The following is a 16,760-nucleotide window of genomic DNA, read 5'->3' as shown; positions in this document are numbered from 1 at the left end:
TCTGCAAACTTATTTACACGTCTGCCTTAGTTCTAACTAATAAAAATGTCATTTGAAATTTGCATTTGTTCTTACATTCGCTAAAGGTGCCTCCCACAAAAAGCGGATGCGAAATAGTGCAGATTCAAGATGATTTCACAGCAATACTGAGACATACTAAAAGCTTAGCTATCATAGCTTAGCCTCATTTTGCTGGTGATCTCTAATGACTTTAAAAGTACATTGATTTTTTAAGCTTTTTTTTTTTTTTAGCTTGGCATTGTTTGGAAACTTGGGTTTTTGTTTTGTTTTGGGGGAAAAATAACAGCATGTTCCACTCAATTTCATCCAGACATCATCATCATTATTATTACTACCGCTACAACTTAAAAGGTTTCCAAATGAAGCAAATCTAAATACACAGACAAAGGCTGAAGCACATTTTCATTATAGACCTGAGGCATGAAAGTTACAGCAAACCAAGACTATTTTTTAAAGTTTCAATATTCTTGCCCCCGTGGTCAATCAGCAAAACGAAGAATATATTTTACAGTCAAACAGACTGTTTTATGGAAGGCAATATGTGAATCTAAAACATGGCTGGTTTTAGTTTTGTTTCTGTTTGCATCTACCTGGAAAGAATATCAAGTCAGGAAGACATTAACATTTTAATTGAACAACATAATGGTTTGGTGCAAATTCAGTTCTGCCACCTTGCAAACCATAGCTTGCATATCAGAGCCAGTGTCAGGTATGTGCCCTTCCTCTTTGGTCCACTGGAGTGCCTTGACATTTTACATGAGTTGGCAGTGTATAAACACTACAATCAATCAATCAATCAATCAATCAATCAATCAATAACCAACCAACCAACCAATCAATCAATCATGGCCAAGCTTAACCAGGTGTCTTTTTGACCAGGGTTTGCAAAACTATTTCAAACCATGGTTTCCAATTCTGGTCAAAAGAGGGGCTCCCATACCATGGCACTAAGCAGTGGTTAAGGTAAAACAAGGAAATGGAAGGGAGGAGTGGATTTTTTTCCTGGAAAGTGGGAGAGGTGTATGCATTGCTGAGATTGGCTCTCCATTTGTAAACTATGGTTTGCAGTATTGTGCCCACACTGGATCACAGAGGAGGCAATGTTTGCTTGAACTCAAAGCTACTATGACATTGTCCGATTAAATTCTATCAATGCATTTTAATATCATACACAGCATTTTATGGCAAACATTAAAGTCCTCAGCACCAGGGAGGACAATATTCATGTAGGAATAAATGGCATAGCTTAGCACTATCATCAAATTTGAATATTAAAATTATGTACTAAGAGATTATGTATTTTTCTGATACAGCCGATCAGCTGGTGATATTTTAACTGTTTAGACACATGACAGGTTTTTGCAGGTATAATCCAGGAAACATTTTGGGGGGACAATTAAAAATATTCAAACATATTAACAACTTTCTATACATAATTCTAGACAAATAGGTGTAGTAGTAAAATGGTAAATGGTCTACAGTACCTCGGCTAGACTCCATATTGAGGCTGTGCACTAAAATTAAAGAGGTCCAAATTTACCATCAGTCTCAAAATCATCTATCTTTAAAACAGTACTCATTATAAGCAGATAAATAAGGGTTACCCATCTTCATTCTCTCAGCTGCAGCAAAGTCGTTACACAAGGTAAAGGCTTTGATGCAGCAGCTCCCAAGTCATCCAAGCAAATTGTCCACTATTTCCCCATCTTCCCAGGCTTTCCCCTTCCCAGTTCTTGAGGGTTGCTCCTGCTCTCTGCTCTTTGGCACTTATGAAACAGCTAGGCACTGCAGTCTCTTACGTGGGCTTGCCCTCTCCGTTCGTTCCTCTACAGAAACAAGTACAATTCTGTATGGTTTCCTTAGAGCAATGGTTCTGAGAAGCAGCCTTTGTAGCATTGACGGTGGGGTGCAATCACCCACCAAGGGCCACTCAAGGAAAACGAACTCTGACCACATTTCTGCTCATGTCATCTGCAGCCCCATGCCCCGGTTTCCCAATAGGCAAAAGGAGTAAATAATATCTCTATCCCAAGTCTTCTCAAGAGCGTGGGGATTAGTATTCCCTTTATTCAAGGAAGGAAGTGATGGGTACATGGAGGAAGACAACAGCAGCGTGTGGAAGTATATGGGGCATGCGTAGAGACAATTAAATGATTTACTGGAAAAGAACAACATTGGAGAGAAGCAAACTGACTGGTTACAACTTCTGACAAAAAGCCACAATCCACATACTGATCAGGGAACATTTGAGAGCTGGGGTACATGTTCCAGCATCCATGTGGAAGACCCTTGAAATGCGGTCCATGTAAACGTTGCCTCACTCTGTGGCCGCAACAAGTGCTGTGGCTCACAGTGCAGGCATAGCTGTCAACCGTCCCTTATTTGGCAGGAAACTCCCTTATCCCAGCGCCGTTTCCCGCTGCTGTCCCTTATTGATGATGTCCCTTAAATTTCCCGGGTTTCAAAGGAAGCAGCTCCTCTCCCTCCCTCCCTGCCGGCCAGGGAGGAGGGAGGCTCCAACTGTGTTGCTTGGCTGCGTTGCTCACCCAATAAGGAGTCTAAGAACGACTGGGGGGGGGGGTGGAGCTTGCATGCCTTGTGCCGATCAAATTGGCCGCGTTGCCTGGGGACTCGCCTTTGCTCAGCACTTCCCAGCAGAGAGGTGACAGTGGTTTTCCTTGCTGCACCCCCTTTGCTGGTTGGGCTTCATTTGGCTGCTGGGCTGGCTGGGCTTTCTGCCTTTGGCTTGGGAGCTGGTTGACTAAAATCCCTTATTTTGGCTGCTGGTCCCTTATTTTCAAATCTGTAAGTTGACAGCTATGAGTGCAGGTTGCCACCATCATGTTGAGAATGATCATGGTAACAATGGACATTGCTGGTGGCCACTGCATGCAGAGGTGACCTATCATGAGCTCTTCCACACGGTATTCTGCAACATGCAAGCCAGACTGAAGGTAGGTATGCCTAGCTCCAGGAACCAGCGTGGGGCGCATCTTCCTGACAGGGGGCAGCTGTAGCCTGAGATCTGCTCTGGCAGCTCCTGCCCATGTTATAATTTTCCTATGAATGAGAATCAACATGTGGCACACAACTTTAAAGGAGGAAAGAAAGAATTAAGGAGGAAGTAATTTGTTGAGGAAATAGTTACTCCAGCTAATTTTTTCTTTTGCCTAGGAATTTCGCAAAATTACACGCAATACTGGGTCACATGCAATACTTAAGATGACAGCACTAGCCTGCGACCCCTCTGAGCTCTTCATAACATCTGATGGAACATATCTCAGGTTCAAACCTCAGCATCTTCAGGTAGGGCTAGGAAAGACTCCTGCCTAAAACCTAGAAAGCCCCTGCCAGTCAGAGTAGGGAATACTGAGCCTGCTGGGCCAGTGTCCTGACTAGGTATAAGTAAGTTCCCCATGTTCTTCCTATGTTTAGTCTCACCTGTGCTGTTGCCCCAGCCCCTGCCGTCTGCCAGTGGCAGCCAATGATATGGTACAGAGATGGAGCCATGATACAGGTACATCTAACTGAATCTTAAGGGGAGGATGGGCTGTTGCTTTTGGCAGTAGCCCCATGTCTTGTATGGCTTGTAATTCTGCCCTCCCCACTGGCTTTCTTAGTATATGCCAAGCTGGCCTACAGAAGGCCAGAAAAGCTTTAGCAACGTGCAAAACGATAGTGAATCATTAAGGTACAGTTTATGCATCTACCACTGTTTTGCAGGCTGGATTCAATGGCACATCGGCAAGTTCCGGATGCACAATTAAAATGGAGTTTGGTGCTCTCAAGGTAACCATGCTGCTGACATCAAATTGTTGTTAATATGTTCCTCCCCACCTTCAAAACTAAAAGGATTCCCCCAAATTCACACAGTGTGTGTGTGTGTGTGTGTGTGTGTGTGTGTGTGTTATTTGGTTCAATCTTAGATTACTCCCAGTTTTTAAGAATATGCAAATACAGTGAAAATATATTTTGTAAACTTCCCTACTGAACTTCTGTGGCTGCATGTAATTTATGTGCTTTATTTTATTTTATTTTATGTAGTAAAATCAATCAGTCAATCCTCTATTTATGCTTTCTTCTAACATGGTAAGAAGACCCGAGTTAGATGAGACTTTAAAAAATGCATCTTAAGGATGAGGGCAAATGGCAAGGGTAGAGTGCTTTTTAAAACCTTGAGCCTGCAAACTAGGGTAGGGCATAAATCTAAATAATAATAATAATAATAGTAATAATACTGTGTAAATAGACATAATACCAAGCGGTCACTGAAGATAAAGAGGGCAGCCTGGCAGCTTTCCGCCCATTAATAACATTTACCATCATGCACATTAAGATATGGCTAATCAAATCTCATGCTTCAACGTGCAAACTGCAATAATTAACAAATATCTTCCTACTCACACATATCAGGCACCAGAATGTCCACATCACCTTATGCTTTCCTCCAAAGCATCAAGTTTTCGAACAAGTGGTTCAGCGTTGTGTTGCACAAAATAGACCAGTTTCTCCCAATCTGATGTCCTCCAGATGTTTGGACTACAAGTCCCATCAGCATCTTCATGGCAAGGGATAATGGGAGTTATAGCCCAAAACATCTGGTGGGCACCAGGTTGAGGAAAGCTGGAATTCTGTGCCCTTTCGTTGAGCAAAGGCCTTTAGGCTCAAAGCATCCAGTTTTCAGAATGAAAACAAAAAGAGAACATAGAGATATGGGGGCAAGAAAGTAAGAAGAGCCTGCTAGATCAGGCCAATGGTCCATTCATTGCAGTATCTTGTTCTCACAGTGGCCAACCAGATGCCTCCACATTGGGGCAGGGAAACATTTTCAGCCTGAGGGACGCAATCCCTCACAGGGAGTTGTTAGAGTGGGGTGTAGCCTAGAGAGGGGACATTGCCTGAGAGAGTCGTGAGGGCAAGTCAGAGAAGCCTGCATTTGGCCCTCAGTTTCCCCACCCCTACTCTTTGCCAGGAGGGGAGGTGGGTGGCACTGTGGGTTAAACCACAGAGCCTAGGACTTGCCGATCAGAAGGTCGGCGGTTCGAATCCCTGCGACAGGGTGAGCTCCCATTGCTCAGTCCCTGCTCCTGCCAACCTAGCAGTTCAAAAGGAAGTCAAAGTGCAAGTAGATAAATAGGTACCGCTCCGGCGGGAAGGTAAACGGCGTTTACTGTGCGCTGCTCTGGTTCTCCAGAAGCGGCTTAGTCATGCTGGCCACATGACCCGTGAGCTGTACGCCGGCTCCCTCGGCCAATAAAGCAAGATAAGCGCCACAACCCCAGAGTCGGCCATGACTGGACGTAACGGTCAGGGGTCCCTTTACCTTTACTCTTTGCCAACTGGTGATACCAGTTCTTTGGCAGTCCCTCTCAAAATGCACCAGGCACTTACAATCTTTCCTCGTGAGTCACAGACCTTTTTATTCACTCAAGCTTTCCCAGTGGATCATCATTATTCTTAATTTGTCCACAACCAGCACTGTGATCATGTTGCAACTTGTCTTGTTCTGCTATTATTTTCATATTGCGCACCTTTCCCCACTTTTATGCCAGATGAATATTGCATTTATTTATTTACTTTGCTTTCTTAAGCATTATAACCTGACACAAGTCCTCTGAACAGGGCAGGCCCAAGATGCAAATACATACCTAAAGATGCTAAAAACATATATATAAATAAATGCAACCAATCTTTCTATCAGGGCTCTCTTTTAGTAGCCGGGATTATTGATCCAGATTAATCAACTCTACTTTTGGAATGTCACAGATTGCTAGTAAATCCTAAAGTGAGTGAACTTTCACTATTTTTCTGTGAGACTGCCTGCCAGCTGTCCAGAATAGATCAGTGTTTGACTGGAGAAAGGTTTTCTCAAAGCAATTTCCTCCTTGCAGACGGGATCAGAAAGAAGCACAAGAACTTGTCACTGCGCAGATTTAGAGACGCATCTATTACACTTGTCATCTCAATTGAAACGGTATCTTAACTCAGATTTGCCATTACTCATCAGTACTGCAAGCAAATTTCAGTAGCTGCAAACTGATAAGGCTCCCCCACGCTATTTCATCCCCGCTTTCCATACACTGTTCCCTGGGTGCTTGCTGAGAAATATTCATTTGGCAATATAATGGTTAGGGGTGCAAAAAGTGGCCTGTTTCTTGTCTGTATCACTTCTGCATGTTTCACCCCAAATATCTATTCCCTCCTCTCTCCTTTTTTGCATTAATCTGCACATTTAAAAATGCACAAAATGCACATTTAAATACTATATTTAAACACATTTTATCTCAACATACACATTTTAAAATGTAGTTCTCTAGATTTTTTTTCAGCTAAGATCTCTGTCAGAACATTCAGAAAGTTTGAAAGTCAGCAGATAACTAAATTCTGATCAAGACATAATTACAGGAGGCTGTAGATTGTTTCAGTTTATACTGGGATTGGCAATGACTGAATTTCTGAAGCATTCCTAATAATTTTGTGTGTGGGGGGGGGGAATTACTTTTGCTTCACAACACGCTTCCTTTGGTCTCTTAGAAAGCTGTAGTGGGTTTCATGTGATCCTTTCCACAAGTTCCAGCATGTTTATAAAAACATTTTTTTTAAAAAAACAACCACCACCCCACAATGTATTTTGGTTGTTCAGAAGGTCACCAACCTTCACTGATCAAATCTGTGTAGTATTTATGGAAGCCCCACCAATCACTTGACCCACCAAATAAGTTGCTTTGGTCTTTAGAGTCTCCCCTCATTGGTTCACGAAAATCTGAAGGAGGACCACGGTGTTCCCCCCAAAAAAACTTTCCCCAAGTTCATGATGCTTGGAATACACACAAATGTGTTATAACGTTATGCTACACCGTAGTTTAGTATGACAAAAACAAGCTGCCGCGAGCCTGGGTCTTATCTGCTCCTCACCCCCATCTCTAACTTCTTCACAGCTGTGAGCAACAGTCTGAAAGCTTTTGATTCCAACTACGACGCAGTGCTTCATCCAAATCTAAAACTACGGTTAATGCTAACTAAGTTGTGTTAAAACAAGTAAGCTTCATAACCTGCATTTTGCAATCAAGTCGCTTCAAACAAACTGTAGGTTCAGAGAACAAGCTGTGGTTAACCTTAACTGGAAGCAAAAGCTTCCCGATACCTCCTGGTGGCGATGTCTGAGGTGAAGGGGGAATCTATGTTTGCTGTGGCTTGTTCTCATAATGCTAAACTACGGTTTAGTGTAACGTCTGAACTGAGCCACAGAATTCTGTTACCTCTTTATTCAGAATAATCCTACTAAGTTCAATGGAGTCAGAAGCATCTCACTAGCTTCTGGAGGGAGTGGGGGGAAGGGCGATTTAAAATTATTAGTCTGAATTGTAGCAACAAGCAACTCTGGAGCCAGTTTATTTTAATATCAATAGAGTGGGTTCCCATCAGCGAAGTAGGCTGCCACATTTCTGGACAGTCTTCAAAAGCAATGCTAGATCCCTGTACGTTTCATATAAAAGTTACCAAAGCATAAATCACACAGGCCAAGTTTTCATTGCCTAGCAATGATCACAGTTGGTGGACCAGTGTAAACACTTTGCCATGACTATGATATGAGATTCTAAGATCTCTGCAGGGTCAGAAAATACCCCTAAATCTTGCACCTCCAAGAGATGTGCGACTCCCATCCCATCTTGCACAGAACTGTAACTTTCCAGATCAGTTGAGTCCCCATAATAAATATCTCCCTCTTGTTGGGTTTGAGCTTCAGTTTATTCACCTTCATCCAGACTATCACCATCTCTAGGCACCTGTACAGATCTTTTTATTACTCCTGTGGTTCCTCTGAAATGGGGAAAACAGAGCTGAGCTCAACCCACATACTCTACCCTAAATCTCTGGCAGACCTTTCCATATGGCTTCATACAGACATTAAAAAACATGGCTGAACCTTGCCAAAACTCACAGGACAAGCCCCATCGGGCAAAACAGTAATTTCCCCAGGAGCCCTAATTGATTCTGCCTGAGAGGTAGGTTCAAAATAAACAAGTACATAACAATGGATGAGTTAATTTACTCTCCACCCTTCAAAGAAAGCATTTTTGGATCAAATTAATAAACAAAAATAGCTGGCCATCCACCCTCATTATGTCCCATCCCAAGTAATATTAACAGCAGCAACAGCAACACTAAGCATCTTAGCTAGTTGCCTAAACCTGCATTGGAAGGGTGCCCTTCTTCCGGAGGAAATTTTAAAATGTTTGGGAGCACAACGACATGGCTGGGCTCCATGCTCCAATCAGCCTAACAAGATGCACAGATGGAGTTTAGCACAAAGGCTCCCCCAGCAATCTCAAAACATGAAAAGCGTGTGACTTGCGCAGCCTTCGGTTCCATCCCCAAAGTGTGTGCTGCATGTCTCTCCCAATTTGTGCATCTCTTTGTTACACACACCAGTTTTCAACAGATGCAACATTGTGCTTGCTACTAGTTGTGCTGTCTTTGCTCCTAAGCCACAAAAGTCTGTACGGCTTCTAGGCTTTCATACATAACCCAATATGCTCCCTCTATCTATCTGTCTGTTCAATCAAGAATTTGATCTGGGCTGTGCAGAGAGGAGGACCCAGAGTAATAACCGTCATCTGGCCAATGCACTGCACTGCTACACTTCATCAGTTTGTGGCTCATTGTGCAATTGCAATCTAGGGACGAATCAACACACACAGCCAAATCCCATCATTTGCTGATGGCTCACAGTGGTCAGGGACTCTTTCATGACTGAAACAACATGAGCTTAACCTCTGCCAGACAAGTGTATAAACCCAGGGTGCTGTTTGCCTTGCGAAATAACTCGTGCAGGATTGAAAACACTTGACTCTCTATTGGCTACAATTAATATTGAACTAATTGCCCAGATACCTGCACTCATCCATTTCCAGCTTGCATAGTTAATCCAATTAGTCCTATTAACATGAAAAAATTAAATGCTTAATTTGCTTTCCTGCGGTCGTTAGCTGGGGCTATAATACGGCTTGAGCTGTAACTCTATATATAAAAAAGGATTTTCTACCAAATTTATTTTGGCTGCACATGTATTTTTTTCCTGGTCACAGGAAAAGATCATTCAACCTCTCTTAATCTCAGCTGTTTCCTCTGAAGAGCACAGAGTAGCTCGATATATAGTTCCCAATCTTCTAAGGCTGGGAGCATATCTGAAAATCTTAGAATCCCTTATGGTCATCACAAATAATGTTCAGAAGCCCCATCCCTCAAAGGACAGGCAAAACACCTAGAACTTTGAAGAAGGCTGCTTTGGGACATAACTACAACCCATAATTTGAGTATAACATCTGTATTTCATGCCGCACAGAAGGACCAGACAAATTGAAGGGTGCAAGTCCGTAGTGCTTCCTCATTCATTGTCCTTCATTTGCTCCTGAATTTTGGGACATTGAGGACAAACAAAAGGAAGTATTTCTTTACACAGCATGTAGTTAAATTATGGAATTTGCTACTGCCAATACATAGTTGTGGCTACCAACCTGGATAGCTTTACACGGAGATTAAACAAAGTCATGGAGACTATCAATGGCTGGGGATCCATGAGGGATCTTCTTACATTCTTACATTCTCTACCTTCCACTCATTCCTTGCCCCCAGCCAAGAGGCACACCAGCCCAGTTCTTTAGGTATTCCTGATGGCTCTGCTATATCTCATATCTATATCTTGCAAAATCCCAAACTCACCCCAAACACAGAAATCTCTTGATTAAATTATTACTGAAGACTTCGAACGTCAACATTTTCCTTTATCAAGTCCAGAGGATATTTCTGGGAGACTGTACAAATAACGACAGTTATCATTCCAGCCTGCCACTGGAGATCTTACTGCCCTGTCTGCCTGGAGGTCAAATTCCTTCCCTGGGAAGTTCTGTCCCTATTATGAGTTCTCCTGAGCTTGTTAACTGCTCATTCCTGCCAACTGTTCAAATGCAACTTCAGCATTAACTAACCTGCCTGTTTTATTTCTGGTTAAGGCCTTGGCATACCGTCTGGCCCATAAGGACCATCCCTGCTGCTATGAGTCACAAGTTCCCAGTCCCAGTTTGCACCTTGCCCTTGCCATCCCCACAACTGGGTTTCTTATTATTTTCTCTGCGGTCCCATTCGTCTCTTTCTTTGTTTGAAAGTGTGCCTTGAACTCAGACCAGGTTTTCTAGAGTTACTTTGTTCCAGGGATGATGTTCCAGCATCCTGTGGACAGTTATACAAATACATGGGAAGCTGGCTTACTCTGACTCAGAAAATACTGGTCCATCTTCCTCAGTATTGAGTGAACCAACTTGCCAGTTGTACCTTATTTCTATGGACAGGACAGTGTCCTCTACCAGGAATGGACACTGGCCTTTCAAATTTCAGCAGTGTCCTGTTCAAGGCCAAAATTCAGTGCTCCCTGTTAGATTTCTGTTATGCTACTGTGCAGTTTTTGGAGTCACAAGACTCTGTTTACATTCCAGACTCATGGGAGACGGATGTTGATGTTACTGGTTTCCTGTTTCTTTGTACAGTTGTTCACTGACTCTCACAGAGAGCAGGTGCATTTCTTTTCTGTCCTGCATAGTTAGAAATAAACGTAGCAATGTAGGGCACATGTCTCACTCCTTTTGCTGCTGTTTGAATACTCTGCGTAATGAGGGAGTGTGCCTGAAGCCTCATTAAAGGCTTAGGTCGTTAATCAACGTTGGAGCAGAGGTCAATGGATTCCGAAGATATGACGGGGAGGAGAGCTATTACAGCTCGGTCGTACGGAAGCTCCAACACTCCCCCACCTCTCGCCTTCCGTTCTGTGTATGTACTATGTCATAATTACGAGGCTCTGCAGCGCCAACCTCGGCTCGGCGCTCAGTGCGGTGGAACCAGTTGAGCTGCCCTAAACCCTCCTCTACCATACCCAAGGGCAGCAGGCTAGCTGTGGGAGTTCAGGGCAGGCCATATAGTACACACAGTTCTGCCTTCCTGAAGGGCTTGAGAGGAATGGCTGCTTCACTCTGTCTAATGGTAGCGCTGGCACTGTGACGTAATTTTCTGGTACTGGAGATCAATTAAAAAAAGTGACTACATGGAAGGAGTGTTTCCTCCCCCCCTTGGTGCCCTGCTATTTAATTCTGTTAAATAGATTAGATAAACAGAATCAGGTTGGCCGCCATGAGAACAAGATGCTGGAATGAATGGGCTTTTGACCCGATCCAGCAGCCAGGCTTTTCTTATGCTCTCATCATTTGTCACCTGCCCATCCGTGCTTGAAAATTCAGAATATAACAAGGCTCTTGATGCCATGGAATGGGAGAGAAGGAAGGTTCCCATTCTAGGACTGAGGATAACGTGAAAACACAGACATCTACATGGGTCCTGCTAGTTTTTAGAACATTGTTTCGGTACTTTCAGGAATTTTCCCCAAGGCGATGTACTCATGCCTTTGGGATACATGTAAGAATTGCAATGAAAATGCATAAACTGATTCTGTGGTATTGACATCCGTTGTATGGCAGCTGCACAATGACAGTCCCATATCCATGGAGCAATAAGGCAAGGCCACATCTTCCTAAGTTCCTTGAGGATGGGACAGTACTGAGTCAATTGAGTATCTGGTTGAACTCTACATAAGCAGGTCTGTGTGCATTGGGCAGATGTCCAGAATTTTGTAATGGGTAAAGAAAGGCAAAATTCTGTTAAATCTCAGCAGTCAAGTTTCCAGCCTCTTTGGACTGTGGAGATGGGCTTGAAAATGCGGAGATCTAGAGCTGCGCTGAAATTTTCTTTTTCTGCTATTGAGGGGGAGTGGTGTGGGGTGGGGTAAGAAACAAAAACTCATGGGAAGATCACGGGAGTGGAAGATATTTCTTGAACATTGTGTGTGTGTGTGTGTAGGGTTACTTGCAGCTTATCTTACTTAAACGTATAAAGGTAGTTGAGATTTCTCCCCCATATTGATTTTTAATTACAATTTATTAATTAATTAAATCCTCAAGCTGCCTTTCATATGAAGCTCACAGGGCGGTTCACAACATAAAACTACAAAATGAAAGTTTTAAAAGCAAGGGAAAAGCTTTTTTTAAAAAACAAAAACAAAAAAACCACGTCCTTTGCCACCTCATAAGTTTAAGTAAGGTATGCAGAACTCCATATATATATATATATATATATATATTCTCTCACCCCAAAGAAAACAGTAGAAAATCAGGATCTATTTTCCAGGGGAGAGTATTTTTGGGAAACGGAAGGAAATCTTGGGCTACATTTAACGAGAAGTGATACCTGATGACATTTCCGAAGCAGAGAGTGATTTACAGAAGTCAGAGTGTTCTGCACAGCTCCTGGCCTCATCTCGTGACTGGCAGATGCTGAATAAATTACGTCAAATAAGAACATGTATGCAAATAAGCTTAATTTGATTTGCATAATTTATCCACGTTGTAGAATTCAGCTGGGGGGCCCAGAATTATTTTTATTAAGTGCACAAATATTCCTGTGACTATATTGTTGTGTTTCCCTTTACAATGAATTCCACATTGCACTAACCAGTGAGAAGGTATGGACTCCTACACAAATTGGAACCAATATGCACCTTCTGATGGTTTTTATGTTATGGTAAAAAAGGTAAAGGTACCCCTGCCCGTACGGGCCAGTCTTGACAGACTCTGGGGTTGTGCGCCCATCTCACTTAAGAGGCCAGGGGCCAGCGCTGTCCGGAGACACTTCCGGGTCACGTGGCCAGCGTGACAAAGCTGCATCTGGTGAGCCAGAGCCGCACACGGAAACGCCGTTTACCTTCCCGCTGGTAAGCGGTCCCTATTTATCTACTTGCACCCGGAGGTGCTTTCGAACTGCTAGGTTGGCAGGCGCTGGGACCGAGCAGCGGGAGCGCAGCCCGCCGCAGGGATTCGAACCGCCGACCTTTCGATCGGCAAGTCCTAGGCGCTGAGGCTTTAACCCACAGCGCCACCTGCGTCCCTCTATGTTATGGTAAATGTCTGATATTTGATGATTAATGACATTTACTGGTATGTCTTAAGACAGCGTATGACAGCGTATGTGTGTCACGAGCCTCTTAAAACACACATACACATTTACATCTGTGGTCTGATGAATCTCCTTCACCTGCATATGGTGAAAATGATATCATTCAAGGCTCTACAGATTTGTCAGTAAATGTCAGAATTTGCAGACATTACCTTGCTGACCGTCATACAACCCTAAGGCCAATAAACATCAGCATCTTCCAAATCTATCGCAACATATGCAGTTACAGGGAATGCTACATATTATTTCTTTTCTAGCGGAGTAGATGTGATTAGGAAAGCTTAGTCATTAACAGCCGAGAAGACCTATATGGCCACGCCACATGCTTTGCAACTTAACCTCTTCTTGCTGTTTTCAAATTCCCCCTGGGATCTGTACCACATAAGTTCCCTCCTTGAATTCTGTCTGCAAATTCGCAGCATGGACCAGGCCATATCAGCCAAACACATTTAAACAGTGATGGCATGCTACATATCTTCAAGCCCTTTACATAGTTTGCTGCATAAAGGCTGGCTCAAAACATTGCCACCACACTCAGTCGAGGGGTGGACAACCTGTGGGCCTGCAGATGTTGTTGGACTATAACAGGCTTCCTCAAACTTGGCCCTCCAGATGTTTTTGGCCTACAACTCCCATGATCCTTAGCTAGCAGGACCAGTGGTCAAGGATGATGGGAATTGTAGTCTCAAAACTTCTGGAGGGCTGAGTTGGAGGAAGCCTGGACTATCATATCTGTCAGGATAGCCAGTGGCCAGGAAAAATGTGTAGTCCAGCCCCGCCTGCAAGTCCACACGAGTTCCCCAGCCCCACGGCTGTCAAGAAACCAAACACAGGGTAGGGCGAAGCAGACAAAGAGGTGCAGATAAGACCAGGCTTGGTTTTGTAAATCTGGAGTCACCAGAGGCAGAGAGCAGGCTTCAGCTGTCCCCAAAGACACCCTCCTACTTTCTATAGCGTTAGAGGAATAGTTGACGTTCACTCCCGTAGAGAAAACTGAACTAGGGGAGAGCATCACAGTGAAAGCACAACCACCCGCATGATCTTAGGAGGTGATCTGGGCCCAGAGGCAGGCAGGTGAGCACAATACATCTGGCCACAGGCATTTTTGCAGTATGAAAGCCATTCCCTCATGTGCACCCCACCTGTCAGAATGATGGCCATCTAAATTAAAAATATGGGAGAAACGGCCCCTGTGTTGAATCTTTCTCTCCACCTGTCAAAGAGGGCAATGACATGCCTTAATGTACGTTGCCACAGATAACCTCTTGGGCATTATTATTATTATTATTATTGTTGTTGAGTAAAAGGTGATAATTTCAGCTTCTATTAAGGAATTCGCAGGGGTTCCTCTGTCACATGGCATGCTTCCGAGCATAGCCTCTAGATGCTGACAGTGGCTTCATCTCCCCCGGCCGTGATCTCCAGCTCCAATTAGCACTTAAAAATAATGATAAGAGGGTTTCGTAGGCTTTTCGCACTCACCTCGGCTCAGCCCGTCTGGTCCCCGGAGGATCCGGCATTCTTCTATCTGGCCAAATGGAGAAAACATCACCCTGATATCGTTCTCGTTACACTTCTTTGAAACCATTCCTATGAACAATTTTCTGTCTTCCACAGCTAGGAGATAAAAACAACAACAACAATGAATGAGCAAAGGGCAATTCAAACCCCTTTCTTCCCCCTCCCCGCCCCCACCTTGCCTCATCTGTGATCAATGCTTCATTACCACTTCAAAACGAGAGCTGGTCTTGCGAACATGGCAGCACTAACTGACGGCAAGCCCTGTGGAAAACATTTCACTGTACATGTAACCTTCTCTCTTTCCTTTCTGGAGTCACTCTCTGCCTTTCTCTTGCAATAGTTCCTCTCCTCTCCCTTCCTTGACCATCCCTACCCCTCTGGCTCAATCTACTACTACTAAGCGGTGTGCACAGATTCTAATTTAGATGAAATCTACCCTCAACCCTGCTTTCTAATATATGAAAAGAGAAATGACAATGGATGCCTGAAACAAAGCCTATGAACTCAGGGAAGAGTTGTGAGGCATATGGGACACCCCACCCCACCCCAAATCAATTTCAACAAGCTGTATGAAATGGGCAGCAACTATGCCAAAGACAGAATATCAGGGCAGGATTCCCTGCTCTCCTTTACCTACAGCAATACAGTGATTCCCACCCCAAACGAACATTGCTAGATGAGCATCCCCCTATCAGGGCTGAGTCGTTGCAAGATTACTACGGGGGAAACCTAATCCCCAGAAGACTTCTAATGCTGCGCTTGCAAAGATTATTATTTTTTCTTAAGGGGGTGCGGTCAAGTTATTGCTAGATGGTTTCCTTTTCTGCATAGGCTCACGCAAAGTAGGTCAAGGCAGCAGCTGTATGCATTGGATTGAGTTTAAGCAAGCTCACATTCAGAAAGCTTTAAAGAGACAGAGCCTGAAATGGCTTAAAGCTGGGTTGGGATGCGTTGACAAATCTGATGCTCCAGAATTTGGACTCAGCAGGCACCCGAAGCAGATTTCTTACTACCGAAATTGTTTGTCCCACTTAACATTATTATTATTTTTTTAGAAGAAACATGTTTAGAAAAATTCACAAACCGCTTAATAAAAAAACCTCTGTGTAACATAATGCGAAGCAATTGCCAATAAAGTGCAGATAAAAATCAGCCGATATTTTTAAAGCTTTTTAAAAGTTTGCGCCGTTTTGCTGTGCTAATTAATCTACCTGTTGATAGCTGGTCTGAGTCTCAAACAAAATAGTTGGATTTTTTTGAAAAACCGCTTAAAATGTCCGAGAAGGATATGGGCTGCTCATATCTGAAGTTATTTTTGTTCTGTTTGGGTGAATTTCATTTAAAAAAGCTTAAAAACTTCAATTTGCAAAAAAACACCCCCCCAAAAAAACGCAACAGCTTTGTGTCTAGATTCTCATTTTTTGCAATATGGCTGCCCTAGTGAGTACGGAGGTCCTGAGTTGCGCAGGTGACAATAGTTCCCTTCTCAGCCTTGCTGATGTGGTCCAAAGGAAAGCAGAGCAAGAGGTTTGGCACCAGCTGGGCTGCAGGAGTTGTCAGGAGGCAGATAAAGTGCCACCAGTGCCGGATTTGCACTTATCCTTCAAAAATTCACAGCTTTCCAAATTTTGCAATGCAGTTCTCCAACCAGTGTTTACAAATATGCATGTATTAGGGGGAAATGTGTATAGAAATTGATGTATTACAGTATTTTAATATTTTGTTGGAAGCCTCCCAGAGTGGCTGGGGAAGCCCAGCCAGATGGGCAGGGTATAAATAAATTATTATTATTGTTGTTATTATTATTATTATTATTATTATTATTATTATTATTATTTAGAAATGAAGATTTTAGTGAAAATACAGAAATGCATGGCGTTAAGAGAAGTTGCTCTCAAACAGTGCTGGATTTACGTATAAGCTAAACAAGCTATAGCTTAGGGCCCCACTCTCTTGGGGGCCCCCAAAAAAATTAAAGGGGAAAAAAGTGGATGTACATTTCCAAAATATAAGATAAAAAATAAATAAAATAAAACCTACATACAGCAACAGTGTTTTGTGTTGTGTAGGCTCCTGTGATGTAAGTAATGGGCCCTACCTGCTAGCCTGCTCCCTAAAATATCACCGGTTTGCTCATTTCTATATACAGTGGTACCTTATGA

At 43.2% G+C, this 16,760-nt stretch overlaps 1 protein-coding gene and 1 long non-coding RNA gene across 51 annotated transcripts in view; both read right to left on the bottom strand.

Annotated features, from left to right (window-relative positions):
• The window catches only part of CELF2 (CUGBP Elav-like family member 2), a 524,207-nt gene that overhangs the window by 65,068 nt on the left and 442,379 nt on the right, over positions 1–16,760 (bottom strand). For 27 of the 50 annotated variants that reach the window (XM_083700428.1, XM_083700394.1, XM_083700404.1 and 24 more), the window contains 2 exons: positions 14,560–14,694; positions 1,506–1,535 (listed from right to left, as the gene is read on the bottom strand). In XM_083700428.1, the coding sequence (XP_083556554.1) occupies positions 1,506–1,535; positions 14,560–14,694 (165 nt within the window). The remainder of the gene's footprint in view (positions 1–1,505; positions 1,536–14,559; positions 14,695–16,760) is intronic. The other 23 variants (XM_083700387.1, XM_083700388.1, XM_083700398.1 and 20 more) reach the window with 1 other exon arrangement.
• On the bottom strand, positions 10,002–14,538 carry LOC310826370. Its single transcript, XR_014555798.1, has 2 exons — positions 13,001–14,538; positions 10,002–12,625 (listed from the first exon to the last, which is right to left on the bottom strand). It is a non-coding gene; the product is annotated as an uncharacterized lncRNA (long non-coding RNA).

Source organism: Podarcis gaigeae (assembly GCF_964106915.1).
Source record: "Podarcis gaigeae genome assembly, chromosome: 10".
In the NCBI taxonomy this organism is placed as follows: Eukaryota; Metazoa; Chordata; class Lepidosauria; order Squamata; family Lacertidae; genus Podarcis; species Podarcis gaigeae.
The sequence above is the reverse complement of the archived record's forward strand: the minus strand, read 5'-3'. Positions and strand labels throughout refer to the sequence as shown.